The following is a 17,662-nucleotide window of genomic DNA, read 5'->3' on the forward strand; positions in this document are numbered from 1 at the left end:
CACATTGAGCTGCTTGTTGGCCATTATGATTCCTACTGTGTTGTTTTGATGGGTAACGTTTCACAAATATATCACATCAAAAATATTCCTGATTTAAAGTTCTGAAACGCATCTTTTATGGTTGTAATTTTGCAGAAAGCCCTCTCACCCCCTCTTGGCGTCCTTCATTAGTCACATGGCTCTCGGTGGGCGTGGTCACTGGGATGCATCGCTGGGATCTCTGCCCCGATTACCCAATCACAGCACCTGTGAAATGGGAGAGCTTACACAGACAGGTAAATATATTTATATATAAAAATATTATATATTAAAAACTATGTGTGTGTGTATATATATATATATATATATATATATATATATATATATATATATTTAATGTAGGTGTGAAACTGGGTAATTAAAATTAACTAAAACTGAAACCATAAACAAACATACTTGAAATTAATGTTAACTGAAATAAAATTAAATGTACTTAACCTACTTTGTTTCAGTTAGTTGTTAACATTTAGTTAAGTTGAAGAAATTGAATAACTAAAATTAAATCTGAAATAAAAATAAAAAACTATAAAAATAATGAAAAAAAAAAAATGTTAATGAAAACTATAATAGCACATCAATGATACTAAAATAACATTGGTTGCACTTTATTTTACAGTACGTGCAACATGTACTTACAGTACCTACCTAAAAAAGCACCGGTAATATAAGGTAACTATACGGGGTAGGGTTAGGTTCAGGGTTACTACCCAGTTATTGTAATTACTATAAGAAGTATATAGTATGTACTTGAGTAACAGGGCTGTAAAATAAAGAGCTACCATAACATTGGTGTGAAAAGTTATTCCACATTCTTACTAATATTTCTGTCTTTATCAGGAGTCGTACAGCACTTGAAAAACGGCGACCATCTTCGCCAGGCCTACATCAAGCGTCACAATCTGCTCACTGCTGATTGGTCGCCACGGCAGTTGTGGGTGGAGACTACAGGTAAAAGCCGCACCCTTCAGAGTGGATTGGCCTTCCTCTTCGGCTTCCTGCCACGTTTCGATTGGTCACGGCTGACGGTAAGACAGCAGTGGAGTACGCTGTTCTGCGGTTCCTCGTGCGACTGTCCCGCGCGCAACCGGTACCTGGACCAGGAGCAGCGCAGGCAGTATCGGCAGAGGATTGCAGACACGGAACTAGAGCGCACATATGTCACAATGGCGAAGATGCTGGGCGTGGCCACAAAAATTCTGAGGGCGGCCAATCCGGTGGATGCGTTGTTGTGTCACTTTTGTCATGGTCTCCCTTTTCCATGCTCTAGCACACAGACTACATCAAACACTCCGGATGAGGGGGCGTGTCTTACACTACAGCACTTTGCTGTGATTCGACGGCAGCAGAAAGATGACGAACTGGAGCGGCGGGAGGCGGGGCTTTACCGCCGATATGCTGTGCTCGCGGCGCATCCGTACCTCAACCGTACCGCAACGCAGATGGAGAGGATCGCCAAAACACGCAAAGGCAAGGAAGAGGCCGTCTTCGCTTTAGCATCTGCTCATGATGTAACAATGGCGCCTTTGCTAAGCGCACTTGGTCTGGAAGGGGCGGGATTTCCAAAGTTTGCAGCACGGCTGGTGTTTGAGCTGTGGAACGGACCGGAAGCGAAAGAGAGAAAGAGTGATAGAAAACGAGGAAAGTGGTTGGAGAATATGTTCATTCGTGTTCTCTATAACGGAGAGGACTTGACCTTTGACACAGCCTTCTGCCGTGACCACAATCGACACTCTGCTCAGCCGCTGTGCCCTCTGGGTAATTTCCTGTCGTTTGTGAGAAATGATATGTTTAATATTGTCAACGCGACGAGTTACCAGCAGGCCTGCCACCAAATTGTACTTTAATATGTGAACGTGAATGAGCTATCGTCAATGAAAAATGAGGAACAGGTATGGTTTACCCAAATATTCTGGGATTCTTCAAGTCATTCCAAAACCATATGACTTTTAGTGGAATGCAAATCACATAATTTTGTTTAATACTTAATGAATGCAAGACTTTCGAGCTCAAAAATAAAGTTCCCTAAATGCTCATTTGAATTCTGCACTGTATTCCAATGAGTTTGCAGGTGCTTTTACTGAATGCTCTCATTGTGTGAATCAAGAGCAGAAAATTTCTTCTTTTATGTCCTGCTGAAGAATGAAAATCTGATTTGGAATAACATGAAGGTAAAAAAATAAAAATAAACGACATAATTTTCATTTTTGGGTGAACTGTTTGTTTAAGACTGAGTACTACTAATAATGTTCTTGATGTATTGTTAAGTTTGTGGACCAAATAATTGTACCTGCACAACATTATTTTTGGTACACTGTACTAATCACATTGACTAAATTTGAAGTTGTTTACAGTAATCTTTTTAAGCTGTAGGCTGTGACTGAATATGAACGTCTGATTGATGACGTGACGTGATGTAAAGGACCCTTCAAGAGCACCTGTATCCAGACAAACACACAACAGTCAGTTGTTGAAACACCTCCTGCCTTCATTTTGAGTCTGTGATCTAGGAATGCTGCACAGTCATTATGACAATCCCAGTGGTTTTGCTAAATATTAAAAAAACTGTCATTTTTAGACCACATTTCTTAAACACTTCGCCACTTTATTGCAGGGTTCCTGCAGTGACCGGGAATCTGATGTTATTTCAGTTTCACATCTCTTCCATTGGATTTCCCGGATGAGTTCTCACTTGAATAGTATTAGCAGAATTACTTGTTTTTAGCACAATCATGTTGTCCTGACACATTCCTCACACATTTTGTGTGCTTTAAATTTATTTTAGTGCTTTCCCTTTGTTTACTCATAATGTAAATGTAAAACAAAGAAGTGGTAGTATTTTGTGGTACTGTTAAACTGATTCAATCAACTTTTGTATCATGAATGGTGTTCTTCTGATCAGTCTGTACTGCCACTTTCCAAACCTCAAAGCACATTTTTCAATAAAAGAATCATTTTGTCTAAAAACACTGTGGTTTGTCTGAAAATACACATCGTTTTGACTCTCAGCCACTTTGTAGCCCATTCTGTCCAAGATCCACCCACTTAAACAAAAAGAGATCATCTGACTGACATGCCATTTATCTAAACTACCTCATAAAACAATAACAGTCCAGCATGGAAAGATTCATTCATATTCCATTGCTCAACAGTGCTGGTATGAGACCAGCTGTACAGAAAGAAAGAAAAAGGCTGGCGAATTCATCCTGAAGTTGTGTAAAGCCAGTAAATCTAGTTGAAACTGGCAAATTCAGTCACACTTTTTACTCATATGCGCATATATTTAGCTAAACAACTATATGTGTTGAACTAGCTATAAATAACTAATCTGCTGTCTTGTGTGTTTCATATAATCGCCACTAGGTGGCAGGAGACTTTCATCTGTGGCTCTGAAAGTAAGAATTCAGTCAGATTGAGTCAGCACTATAGAAATAGAACAAGCATCAGCTCATTGGTCAGCATTATACATATACAATGCAGAAAGCCTCTTTGGCATTGAGTCATTATTGTTAAATATGAGATTACAAATCATGCTGACTAGCCTGTCGAATGACTCAATCACAACAGCCAAAAATCTGTCAAGGAGTAATCTCCAGAATTTCCCCAAGAGTGTGTATTGGGATGTAAGTAAAGGAATCTGAGGCCTTCTGATCTCTATGAGATGATTTTAATTAGCCGCTGCCTTCCTCGCCAAAGAAAAGATCATTCATTTGCTGACTTGGACAGAGAAATCGATCTTAATTAAAGTGAGTTAGAGTGTGTGTTTCAGATGGTATTTGTGTGCCTGCGAGCGTTTAGAGAGAAATAAAATTAACTTAGCAAATTAAGCATGATACAGAAATTATTAGCAGCTTCAAAACGACACATTTAAAACCTTGACGTAATGTGATGTTTAATGTACTTTATGTTATTAATAACAAATGCAATATATGTGCTCCCTCTCAGTAGTTTTATAGCAATATGGCATTTTATTTTATCGCAAGATTATCCTATTTAAATCAATATGATGAATGAATTATATTACCTAAAATGTGTGATGTAATGAATTACATTACTAACTACAATTTTTGTCATGCAATTGGGAATCAGTCATGGACTACAATTGGTAAAATCTAACCAGCACTGATAGTATGCAAATAGCAGTATGTTAAATGAATATGATGCCTTATTTTTTTGCATTTTTGCCTAAATGTTACTTGTGAAACTTGTGGTTAAAAACAAGACAAACCAAATATTTAAGTTTAGTGTGGTTCAAATGTAAAAGTACAAATGAAATGCATGAAAACCCCTTTTTAATCAACCAAAAATCAAATCAAAATAATGTATCTATTGTCAATGTCTACTATTGTCAACTGTTAAAACTGATAATCTCTCAGCAAAGAGAGATAATGTAAAAAGGAGAAACAGAATAGCAAACTGAATCACTGCAATATTTTAATTGGGGTCCAAATTAAACATTCAACCCTATAGAGCAACACTGTCAAGGTCTTCATCATGTCTACTGTAAGATTAATAAACGATTGGCCTCAGACACACATAAACATGAGCGTGTCTTCACAAAAGTTTTTCTCAGTGCTGTGAATGTGTGTGTGGTCACATCTGTGATGCTTCACTCACTGCTCTGTCATAACATTTTCTTCAACCTGATGTTTCCTCCCTCAAAAACAGATCCTACAACTAGAATATGTCTCCACACACACACTTAAAGGGTGCAGAAAGCTACGGGACATTAACACACCGTGAGTTTTTCCTGTGTATGTGTGTGTGTGTGTGTGTGTGTGTGTGTGTCAGAGTGAGTGATTGAGCGAGGAAAAGAATGACGAGTGAATGCTGGTGCTGAGTGATCATGAAGTGTTTCAGCAATCCTGACCTCCACATGCCAGACGCAGTTCATCAGCCCGGGCCAAAGCTGTACGTTTTTCTCTCCAATCGTCCCTCAACACGCTGACAGAGTGACTTAACATTTTAGACCAGACCAATGAGTAAACAAATGTGTGTGCGAGGGTTTCTATAAACATGTTGTTCTTATTACAAAACATAGAAAAAGACTTTCAGTTCTAACAATTAAGATGTAAGATGTCCTGTACCACTTGTACACACGAATGATAGAAACCACAACACACTAGCAACCAACCAAAACACCTTAGCAATAATTTAGACCATTCTATTAACTGCCTAGCAACACCCTAACAACTACCTAGCAATAGTTTTTAGAACATTCTACAAACTAAACATGTAATAATGAACCAGTGGGTTTGAAAATCAATACAAATAAAAAAAATTGATGTTTAATGAATCGTGATACAGTTCAGGGTGTTGGTTTATATGAATGTTTGTAATATTTATAAGTACAGTGCTGCTTTGTTTACACACTGTAAAAAAAAAAAAAAAAAAAGAAAAGTTGAGCCAATTTAAGATTAAGGAAACCAGCTTCAGCAGATTTTTGAGTTTCCTCAACTTATTTTTGTGGGAGATTCTCACATTTTTGTTGTATAAACTTTAAACGACTTTTTTTTACAGTGCAGCAGTAACCAAGGAATTGCTGTATTGCTGCTGTTCCATAAGCACCACCTGCTGTCAGAGAGTAAATTTGCATTTTCATTCAGCCCATCTACTATTTTTGTTCCAGTCAGATATGTTTTGTTTATATGAAGAGATTTCTTTTATTTGTATTATTATTCATTTATTTGATTTGGGATTTTTGTTATTAGACATTTCAATTTCCCAGAGAAATGTGCAGCATTTGTCTGAGAAATAATAAAAAGATGCCTATTTAGTTATAATTCATATCGATTCTCATTTATATATATATATATATATATATATATATATATATATAAAAAAAAAAAACGACAGAAATCAGTAGCTATCGTGAATCATATTGCATTGTGAGTTGAGTGAATATATTAGCAACATAATAGCAACCTCCTGAAAACACCACATCAACCATCTGAACACCCTAGCAACTACCTAGCAATGACCAAAAACACCCTAGCAACCACTCGGAACACTGCAACATTATAGCAGTGAGTTTTGCATAAGCAAACACTATTCACATTTTCTACATTAAATATAGGTGTAGTTTTTGTTTTCCTCTACATGAATACGAGTAGGTCAAAGCTTTCTGTTTGACTGCATGACTGCGTTTGGACAGAAGAGAGTGAAAGAGACTCAATTCATGCTGTTCTCACAGGTATGACATGGTTGAGCCCAAACACCCCCGTGTCAGTCTCCGTGGTGTCTTCCATCTCCACCTGTTCCTCAACAGCACACTGAGCTGCAGGTCGTACCAGCTCGCCTCCCGCAGGGAAACACACACACACACATATATAAAGAAGAGTCTCTGTGTATTTTTCCTCTGATCTCTTTATGCATCTACTTCCTTTTGAGTCTTAATGACATCTGTAGTATTTGTTAGATGAATAATGTTTAGATGTTTATTATAAAACTCATACCTAAACTGTTAATCTTTGCTGCATAACACAACTCATGTCATTTGTACTGTAAAGAACTGAACACAAATAATGTCTTATTAAAGAGAGGTGTGCTATTATTTTAAAGGTTGGTTTTTAAAAGTAACATTTTTGCCATGTAGAATATTTGCTACATATCTACAGACCAGAATACAACAGAGACTTTAGACCAGTTATCAGCCACCTAGAAACCATCCAGAACAATAATAATGCACTAAAAAACACTCAGAATTGCTTAAAAAATAATTGCTTGTAAGTTCCAGTTGTTTAGTGTCAGTAAATGTAAACACTGAGACAATTTAATTGTGAATAATAAATAAATAACACTCATTTAATAGAAATTGTTTGTTAATTAATTTAGGTTCTAATTGTTGAGCTTTGCTCTGTTTCTTCATTGTGTGTGTGTGTGAGAGCCAGTGAAATATTTCTGGCTGGGTCTGATCCTCTCAGTTTTGTGCTCCAAAACCAGATGGGTGAAACAGATCCGAGCCAAAACGACACAGAACCCCCAGGGCAGAACAAATCCACACACATATCGCAATACAATAACACAATCACTAACCGAGCCGCTCGAGACCCACAAACACTCAAACAAACAGTCAGTCAGTCAGTCGGTACATTTCTATCTCACTCATTATTCAGTGTTTTGGAAGAAATTTGTGGATATAAGCGTGTGTGTATGAGAAGAGTGGGTTAAAACTGTGGGGGTGGTTGAGTTCAGTCATGATGGACTTAACAATGCAGACACAAAACCAATGACCTGAAAATTTCATAAGGTCAAATATCCCTCATTCTGTGTGTATAATTCTACAGTGAAAGGTGCAGGATCTACGACTTCCCAAACTGCACTAAATCTGTCTGAAAGGATCCAGAGGTAGCGGTGAAATTCTTCCTCCATGTAATTTTTTTCCCTTTTCATTTCTGGATTACTTTGGGTGAATGAATTAATATTTTAGATCAAATAAATCAGGCTGCTATATGTTTTAAATTGTTTTAAATCATGCATTTATGTTTGTTCGAATTCCATTCGGTGCCACTAGTTGCACATTAATTACACACTTCATCCAAGGAACTGATTATGCAGTCTGGTTCTTTATTTTATTATCCAGTGATTTATTGTGATTACTCAAGACATGGTCCCATGGTTATATACAAATTTTATTTTGATAATTAAAATCATGGCAAAAATAGATATTTTATATTTGTTAGTACCATTTCACTGGAAAATGGACTGCATTTGGATTAGTTTGGAAATTTGTCAGATTTTCTTTACCAGTAAGTGGCGCTATTTCTAAACTGCTCGTTTCCTTAAAGGCATGGTGGAAATGAAGAAGGTCAAGATTTCGTTTCATTGCACAAAAACGTTGCCAACATACAGCTTCACCTTCAGTGCTTGGCCCCTAATTAGTACAGCTGACAAATTCCAGGGTTTAAGCTGTGTTTGACTGAATGTACAACATTATCTCATGGAAATAATATTTACAAACTGTGAAAATACTTTAACACGCCTCTCACACACTGAGAATAATAAATCCCACATGATGAGAATACTTGACTTGATAAACACACTTATACCGCTTACAGAACGTGCACACACTCTCTGAAAGCATGCATAACACACTATAAAAAACACATTCTTCAAACACTTACATCAATTTAACACACACTGCACATGTACGGGGAATACCTTAGCACAAACACACACACACACACACACACACTTCTCACACAATATGCTCTTTGTACTGTTACACACATACGTCACACACTAAGAATATTTTACAATATCAACTTTAAAATATGTCACAAAAGCAAATATCATTGCATGTTCAATTCCAGGTATGAGTACTACGTCTTAATCATCTTTGAAGAAATTGAATATGAATTAACTAGTTAGTTTTGCTCGCCCTCTGAGCTCATAACTCAAAGGTTGAAGGTTTAATTGCATGTTTGAGTTCCCATGAGATTGTGCTCAACCAGAACAGTCTGACAGAATTAATTTACCATGTTACTATCATGGACTTGGTAATTATAAAGATGAATTTAATATGCGAATGGTGGTATCCTGAGTGTTAAGGCAGTGTGTTGATTCTCTGTGGAAATCTGACCTACACACTGATCTACATTGAACATTTTTTATGAGCCAACAAAAACAAAAGAATAGGAATCAAAATGTCAGTCACCTATAAGAAAAGCTGTCATGCTGTCATCTTTGACTTCAAATACCTCAAGCTGGAAAAAGTTAGACATTGACGAGGCAGCCCTTTCACTGCCAATGTTTCTAGAAAAGCCTTGAAAAGAAGTGTGTGTGCAGGTCACTTAAAGTGCCTCCGTATCTCATTGGTAGTGCTCTATAACTCAGAGAAATGTGACAGAAAACACATCCACAATCTTAAAAGCCCCTAAGAGGAGAATTTGTCACTGATATTTATCTTCCGGTGTGCTTTATTGAGCAGAATAATGCATGTTGTTTGAAATATTATTGCTAAGATCATGGGCATGCACATATTAGAACAACCTACTTTACAGCATTGAATGTACAGGACACATATGTTTAACAATTTAGCACAATAATTTAAAGGTTTAAAATTTATATTATCAAAACGCACCAACCAGCAAATGTGCATCCGTTGTTTAAATCCTTGCTAAGAGAAATCGCAGTCTTAATCACTGAACAATGCCAGAGGAAGAAAGACAGATGTGTGTTATATGCGTTATAGTTTGGGATTGTTGAATTAAACAGGCAGGTACTGCCAAAAGAACATTGAATGTTCCAGCCTGTCTCCTCTTTCTATTGTCTGTCTAATCAGTGCTTTCAATCGTGCAAGTGTGTGCAGTGTTTATATCCAATTCAGCTTTATATAATTTAATATCATGAAGCTGAAGGCAAGTGGGAGGAAAACAAAAAAGATTGATGGAATGGACAAACAAACAGCTCAAGCCAACAAGATAGAACAATATACACACAGAACAAAAGAACAATAGATAGAACGAAATATAAACATAATGATAGATAGATAGATACAGTATCTCACAGACGTGAGTACACCCCTTGCATTTTTGTAAATATTTTATTATATCTTTTCATGTGACAACACTGAAGAAATGACACTTTACTACAATGTAAAGTAGTGAGTGTAAAGCTTGTATAACAGTGTAAATTTGCTGTCCCCTCAAAATAACTCAACACACAGCCATTAATGTCTAAACCGCTGGCCACAAAAGTGAGTGCACCCCTAAGTGAAAATGTCCAAATTGGACCCAATTAGCCATTTTCTCTCCCCACGGTGTCATGTGACTCGTTAGTGTTACAAGGTCTCAGCTGTGAATGGGGAGCAGGTGTGTTAAATTTGGTGTTATCGCTCTCACTCTCTCATACTGGTCACTGGAAGTTCAACATGGCACCTCATGGCAAAGAACTCTCTGAGGATCTGAAAAAAAGAATTGTTGCTCTACATAAAGATGGCGTAGGCTATAAGAAGATTGCCAAGACCCTGAAACTGAGCTGCAGCACAGTGGCCAAGACCATACAGCGGTTTAACAGGACAGGTTCCACTCAGAACAGGCCTCGCCATGGTTGACCAAAGAAGTTGAGTGCACGTGCTCAGTGTCATATCCAGAGGTTGTGTTTGGGAAATAGACGTATGAGTGCTGCCAGCATTGCTGCAGAGGTTGAAGGGGTGGGGGGTCAGCCTGTCAGTGCTCAGACCATACGCCGCACACTGCATCAAATTGGTCTGCATGGCTGTTGTCCCAGAAGGAAGCCTCTTCTAAAGATGATGCACAAGAAAGCCTACAAACAGTTTGCTGAAGACAAGCAGACTAAGGACATGGATTACTGATAAACTTATTTGTTTCAGATGGTGTCAAGCGTGTGTGGCGGCAACAAGGTGAGGAGTACAAAGACAAGTGTGTCTTGCCTACAGTCAAGCATGGTGGTGGGAGTGTCATGGTCTGGGGCTGCATGAGTGCTGCCGGCACTGGGGAGCTACAGTTCATTGAGGGAACCATGAATGCCAACATGTACTGTGACATACTGAAGCAGAGCATGATCCCCTCCCTTCGGAGGCTGGGCCGCAGGGCAGTATTCCAACATGATAACAACCCCACAACCTTGCCAAAGAAGCTGAGGGTAAAGGTGATGGACTGGCCAAGCATGTCTCCAGACCTAAACCCTATTGAGCATCTGTGGGGCATCCTCAAATGGAAGGTGGAGGAGCGCAAGGTCTCTAACATCCACCAGCTCCGTGATGTTGTCATGGAGGAGTGAGAGAGGACTCCAGTGGCAACCTGTGAAGCTCTGGTGAACTCCATGCCCAAGAGGGTTAAGGCAGTGCTGGAAAATAATGGTGGCCACACAAAATATTGACACTTTAGGCCCAATTTGGACATTTTCACTTACGGGTGTACTCACTTTTGTGGCCAGTGGTTTAGACATTAATGGCTGTGTGTTGAGTTATTTTGAGGGGACAGCAAATTTACACTGTTATTCAAGCTGTAAACTCACTACTTTACATTGTAGCAATGTGCCATTTCTTCAGTGTTTTCACATGAAAAGATATAAAATATTTACAAATATTGTGAGGGGTGTACTCACTTCTGTGAGATACTGTAGACAGATAGATAGAATGGCAGAGAGATAGAGAGATAGAGAGATAGAGAGATAGATAGATAGATAGATAGATAGATAGATAGATAGATAGATAGATAGATAGATAGATAGATAGATAGATAGATAGATAAAGTCAACATTTGAAGTGGATCAAAAAAGTTAATCAAGTTGTCCTAAAACAAGAACGGGTATTGTTTTGGTTTTAGGACAACTTTGATGAAAGGTTTTGATCCACTTCAAATGCTGACTACTGTAGGTAGAAAAACAGAATGATAGAACAACAGATAGAATGATAGACAGATGATAAATAGACAGAATGATAGAACGATAGATAGATAATGATAGAGCGATACAACGATAGAATAATAGAGCAATAGAACCATAGATAGATATGACATATAGAATGATAAATACCTGTAGATACAACAGATATAATAATCGATAGTTAGAAGGATAGATATGTAGATGAAAAGCATTAAGATCTGGAACTTTCCAGATTATTTTGTGTTGAGGAAAACATAATCCTGGAAACCCTGAATGAGACAGCAGTCGATACTTTATAGTTTCCTGAAAAACAAGGAGTCACATTCTCCTCTGAGACTAAATTTGCTTCAGATGATTTAAAATGGGCATTGTAAAATGGGCTAGTAGCGTTTTAATCACTTGGCAATGTTTACTGCAGTGGCATGGATGTTCATTAAGAACATCTAATTCTACACACTTCAGACATCAGTTCCCAGAGGCTGTCCACTCTTCTAAAGAAAGCTGCTTTTAGCATCAGGAAACCAAACTCCTCAATCTTTTATCCTGCTTGCTGGAGAAACATTGTCTGTTATTAATCTGTTTTCACATATAAAGCGTTACGTTGTGGTGAAGCCTTAATAGTTTCCAGTGTGTTTGTAGCTGAATCAGTGGGGTTGTTAGTGGGTCGTAAAGATGAGTGAGATCATGTGGTTTTGGTGTTTGTGATCTAGTGCACGGATGGCCGCGGTGACACAGAAACAGCTCAGCACGCTGAGTAAACATTGAAAACCACATCGAACCACACCAGACCTTCAACAGTTCAGCTTTACGTGATGGTCATTAGAGAACCTGGAGCAAATCCTACAGGAAAAGGACGTGCGTGAGGGAGATTGAGATCTATCAGGTGCAGAGTTGGATGATGAGGTGTTAAAACAATGAAATGTCGTTGCTTTGGCAGTAGGGTCTAAAAGTATGAGATCATATAGGAAACCTGAAAATAAACATTTTCATTTTTTTACATCATATGTTTACACTTAAAACAATACACATTATAATGTAAAAAAAAAAAAAAAATGATTATGCACTATTTATAATTCACAGATTAAATATAAGTAAATCAGTGACAGATAGCCAGATATTCTTGCTTCCATTGATGCTCAAGATGCACTTGAGAACGTGAGAAAATGAACATCAGGATCTTGACAGCTCCAGTAGTGCTGTAAATAAAACAAAGCAGGCACATTTCAAATAAGCAAATGGTAAAGTCTCCTTTAAAATTTCCTTTAAATTGACATCCTGATAACATAATTTGCCATTAAAATTGTGTGCGTTCTGCACCACTAACATCACCAAACAAATTTGCAAAATAATGATTGTTATCTGCAGGTTTCCCAACCACTCCTCCATGTTCCATTGGTCAGCTAAACAGCTAGCCCCGCTCCAAACTCACACTATTGGTCAGTTTTGCTGTGTCAGGCTGTTTGAAAAAAAAAAAAAAAGTTTTGAAAATGTTACAATTGGCTTTATTACAGTCGTCTCTGCATATTAAGCAGACATTGGAGTATTTTAATTCTATAAAATTTAGAAAAGATCATTTACTTAAAGTCATCAAACACAAAATGACCTCCACCACCTTTTTCTCTTTCTCTCTTTACAGTCCATCACGTCTCTTTACTGACAAACATAAGGGGAGGAATCTGTCATACTTTCGTTCTGTCTTTGATCTGACTCTTTTCTTCTGCTTCACCCCTACCGGTTTCATTCTTTACATTATCTGCGTGTCCAATGCGATCCAGGCCGTATGCGCTTGTGTGTAACTGAACTTGATTAACACGAGTAGACCGAAGTCACGTGAGAACTCCCCAACGTACTCCTCTTTCACCTCCCCCACATCTTCAGATCCACGCTGAACTTCTCCATCAGTCTGAAAGATGTTACAAAGCATCTGCGTTATTCTGTGTGCCGTGATATGACAATACAATCAAGCACTATGATCTAGACTCACCTCGGTTATCGGATCATTGGAAAACTTGAAAGGACGATTGAAGCGAAACCATAAACCAGCTGATTTTTTTGGATGAGGTTCATAAGAACATTCTGCAAAACTGAAGTCATTTTATTGGCTTCAGACTTCATGATTTCAGTGTATAAAAGGAGCAAATTTGGACAGACCTACATGTGGAGTTCAAACATGCTGCAAAATGAACATTTGGCAAGTGAAATTGGCTTTGGCAAGTAAATAAATTGAACGATACCTTTTAAAAACTTCATACACAGCTTAAATCTAACTGCAAGAACAATAACTGCTGATGTAGAATGAGTGATTTCAATAAAACGGTCTACTTGTGATCTGTTGTGCAACATTTACCTAAAGTAAATTATCCATAATACTATACCTAAACTTTCTAGAAATCCATGTTGTGGCACATATGTATATTCTTTTTTTTTTTTTTATGTTGTTGTGATACAATGTCTTGTAACTTGTCACAAACACGCAAGGAAAAACATAATTCCGTTATCAAAAGGATGAAAATATTATTATTAATAAAAATGGTTTCACGATATTCTGTAAATATCTCTCTTTTCAGCTCTCCTGCAAAAAGGTCTGTTTATAGTGTAATCAGGGATGTTGGACAGAATGAAAAATTAAAGACAATTTGTCAGAGTGTTAGGTGACACAGATACACACACATACAGATGACCTTTGACCTCCAGCTGTGATCCACTATCAACAGGAAACTGCAAAGGTCTTGCCTCCTAAATGAGGTCTTTCATCAGAATGCAGTTTTCACGAGTCTGGGACAGTTGCACCGTTTTTCAGGGATGTTGAACTTTTAATTTGAGTCGAGCGAGATGGTGACGTGGATTTTTCATGTGCTTTTTTCTGCATTCAACTTCACTGCATCTGCAACGGAGAACATGTAAGTTAATTAACAGCTTCTTGTAAAACATGATCACATATAGAAAAATCACAATAAAAAAAATGAAAGTTACATTCGAAATCTGGAGTAAAATTTGTGTGTGTGTGTGTGTGTGTGTGTGTGTGTGAAAGAGAAAACGAGGTACATGTGGTCGTCTCATTTGAAACTGAGCCAAATGGTTTTCGTTAATTGGCCGTGCAATATCATACAGCTGGGACTGATTAAAACTCTATACCGTGAAGAAAGAGAGAAATTAGGAGAGGAAAGAAAGAGAGAGATGAGGAGAAGAAAGAGCCAGAGAGGGTCCCAACATGTGCTGTGCTCTCGTACACGTCACAGGGTGAGGGAATTTAGTTGGTCATTTGCCTCAATGTTTATATTTAAACACTAAAGAATCAAGAAATTATTTCACAATGAATATCATTGAAAACATGTTCAGGTCAAATTTAAGCCCAAAATCAAGCCTGTTTTTAGGAATATCAGTATTTTTTGTATTGTGACATTTTCATGAAAATTTCAGTTTATGTAATTTTAGTTATTTCCATTATTCATATCAATATAATATAGTAACAATTCTATATTAAAATACAATCATTTTAAGAATTTAAATCTGCATGTTATAGAAAGAACATTAAATACTACCACAATGTAAAATTCTTTCAAATTAATTTTTTTTTTACATTACAGTACAGTAATGAGCATTGGGAGGAATAATGGGCATAACTATCATTAAAATTAAATGATTTTTTAAAGAATTTAATTTCATACATTTCATACATACAGGAAGCACCATAATTACAGTCATAGTTTGAAATTTAAATGTTACTTTTTTTTGCATTACAGGAATGAACACTAGAAGGAATAATGTGCAGAACTGTCATTAAAACTATATACATTTTAATTTTATTTCACACATATTAAAAGTACCACCTTAAATACTATCACAATGTAAACAGTTTAAAATTTAAATGTTACTTTTTGCATTAAACTGATGAGAATGGCATTTTGCATTATAGCAATAAGCATTGGGAGGAATGTGCATAACTGTCATTATTTCTAAAAAAAATAAAAAAATAAAGATTTTAAATCCACTACCACAATGTAGTAGTTTAAAATTAAAATTTTGTCTTTGCATCAAAATAATAAGAATTTTTTTTTTTTTTTTTTTTTTTTTGCTTTACAGTAACGAGCATTAGGAGTAATGATGTGTATAGCTGTCATTAAAATGAAATGAAATTATTAATAACTCCTAATGGTTCTATAAATATACTTCATTTGATATTAACTTTCAGCAAAACATTATTCTCTCTCTTAATTTTCGGGAGAAATGTTCCAGACATGCAAACAGATTTTTGTCAGATTCATCCATCAAATCCACACGATTTGCAGTGTTTCACCGGTGGTTATGTTCAAGGTCTGATCAAAAACTTTGACACCGATTAAAGCATTTTGAGCAGTCTTACCAAAAAAGGCAACCAACTGGGATTCTGAACAGCTGGTTTGTATAATAGTCCATAATTGTGTTGTATTTGGTGCTAAACACATTTTCCCTGTGTCCTGCTAAGCTGCCCTCAAGCGGTCATACAGCTCACAGAGACCTGCTGTGGTCACCAGCGCTCTCTCATCCTGTAACCTGACTGCTCTTACACGAAATGTCAAATCTATATGGTGCTGATCACAGCTCTTTTCTCTCCATAGCAAAAGAATACCAAGGGAAATTCCCTCGATCTATTCCCCGTCTCCCCATCTCAGTCTGCTTCTGGAATGTGATGGTACTTCTTCCCTAAATCCTTCCCTCTCATGTCATTTACATACTACTCCTTAATCTTCCCAAATCCCTCTCTCACGAAAGTCAGTCGGGAATTTCTCCAGAAGAGGAGGAAAGGCTGTCTCGACTGATATTTTATGACTCTGAGGGAATTATGCAGGGATTAGAGAGGAAATTGATGAGGAACAGCACTCTGAAATGTCTTTCTCTCGCTCTCACACTCTCTGGAAGAACACCAGTGCTTTGTCTTCATAGATATAGATTACGTGGACTTGTTGTTTTTTTGTTTTTTTTTAAACATTTAAGAAGGCTAAGCAATTTATAAACAGTCAATATTCATAAACAGACCCACCTGTGTTTACTTAGTCTCATGTAGCCAGACTTTCAACAACTTGCAGAAAAACCGCCAATTTAGACAGGAAGCGGCCATTTGACACCATGTAAAGTCGCTGACCACAGCTGACTTTTAATATGGGAGTTGGTTGATCTGAAATAGGAAGATTATGGTTTTATCTTTCAAAAACTGATATTTTGTAAAATATTTTGCATGTAAAATAACTTTTTTTTTTTTGCAATAAATACCACATTATTTAATATTTTATTAATCTAATACAATTAAATTTTAATAGTAGCTTAAGTCTCTAAATACATTCTGAGGTTTCTAAGGATTCGTTTATTTATTTACTTCAAATAAAAATTCCAATGGTACAAACTTTAATCCAGAAAGAAGCTTTTCCTTGGAAGATTTCACTGAAGCACTTTAGTACCTTTAAACATGTCTTTGTTTCCCGACGGACAGATAAAAAGTGCACTTTGACTTCCGGAAAATACATAAAGCTCCAATCATATTGGAACTCATGGATTTGAAACTCTTGCCATATTTGTGCTGCATCAGACGGTCCATGGGTTTGCAGTTTGAGGCTACTAACACTCACCTGGAGAGAGTATTATGTGACACAAAAGGTAAAAAGGACATTCATCACACAAACGGGATGTTTTGCTCTTCTCAGGAAGTTCTTACATTTAAATTGAGTTTTCTTGGAGGGTCAAAGGTCAGTCTGCTAACTCGGTCAGGACTTCCACACCTGTCAACGGATTTAGATATAGGAGGAGAGAGATTAGAAGACTCAGAACCAGAAATAAAGTAACTGTATTCTAAGCTGGAAAAAGGTTGAAAGTTGAACAAAATGTGTGCCAAAAACTCAAAATAGTGAGATGATCACAGCTCTCTCCACTGTCTGAGAATAAATCTAGTCTAGCACTGAACTGAAAGGAAAAGACAACACAGAGAAGTGTGTGTCACAGTGGTCTATCTGGCATTCTTCGCTCTTTTCTAATCAACACATTTTGCATGTGACCACTGAAATCAGCAGGTCATGCTGACAGCAACAGAGCAGACCAGTGAGCGTGCGTGCGTGCGTGTGTGTGTGTGTGTGCGTCTCAATAAAAACTAACAATTCACATCAATATCTATAGATAAATATGTCTTTCACAATGTCTGAAATACACATTTCTGGTCATATTTGTCTTTATAATGTGTCATCAAAATGTAATTTAACTTGCTATGCCTTTCCTTTCCGATTGATTGTTTTTTCTTAATTTTAAATGC

The 17,662-nt window shown here is 37.1% G+C and overlaps 1 protein-coding gene across 2 annotated transcripts in view; it reads left to right on the forward strand.

The window, feature by feature from the left end:
* The window catches only part of pxylp1 (2-phosphoxylose phosphatase 1), a 10,231-nt gene extending 7,991 nt beyond the window's left edge, over window positions 1-2,240 (forward strand). For both annotated transcript variants that reach the window (XM_058744543.1, XM_058744542.1), the window contains 2 exons: window positions 136-275; window positions 877-2,240. In XM_058744543.1, coding sequence (XP_058600526.1) covers window positions 136-275; window positions 877-1,883 — 1,147 coding nt within the window. In that variant the 3' untranslated portion in view covers window positions 1,884-2,240. The remainder of the gene's footprint in view (window positions 1-135; window positions 276-876) is intronic.
* Window positions 2,241-17,662: the final 15,422 nt, after the last annotated feature.

The sequence above is a fragment of the Onychostoma macrolepis genome, chromosome 15 (assembly GCF_012432095.1).
Source record: "Onychostoma macrolepis isolate SWU-2019 chromosome 15, ASM1243209v1, whole genome shotgun sequence".
NCBI lineage: Eukaryota > Metazoa > Chordata > Actinopteri > Cypriniformes > Cyprinidae > Onychostoma > Onychostoma macrolepis.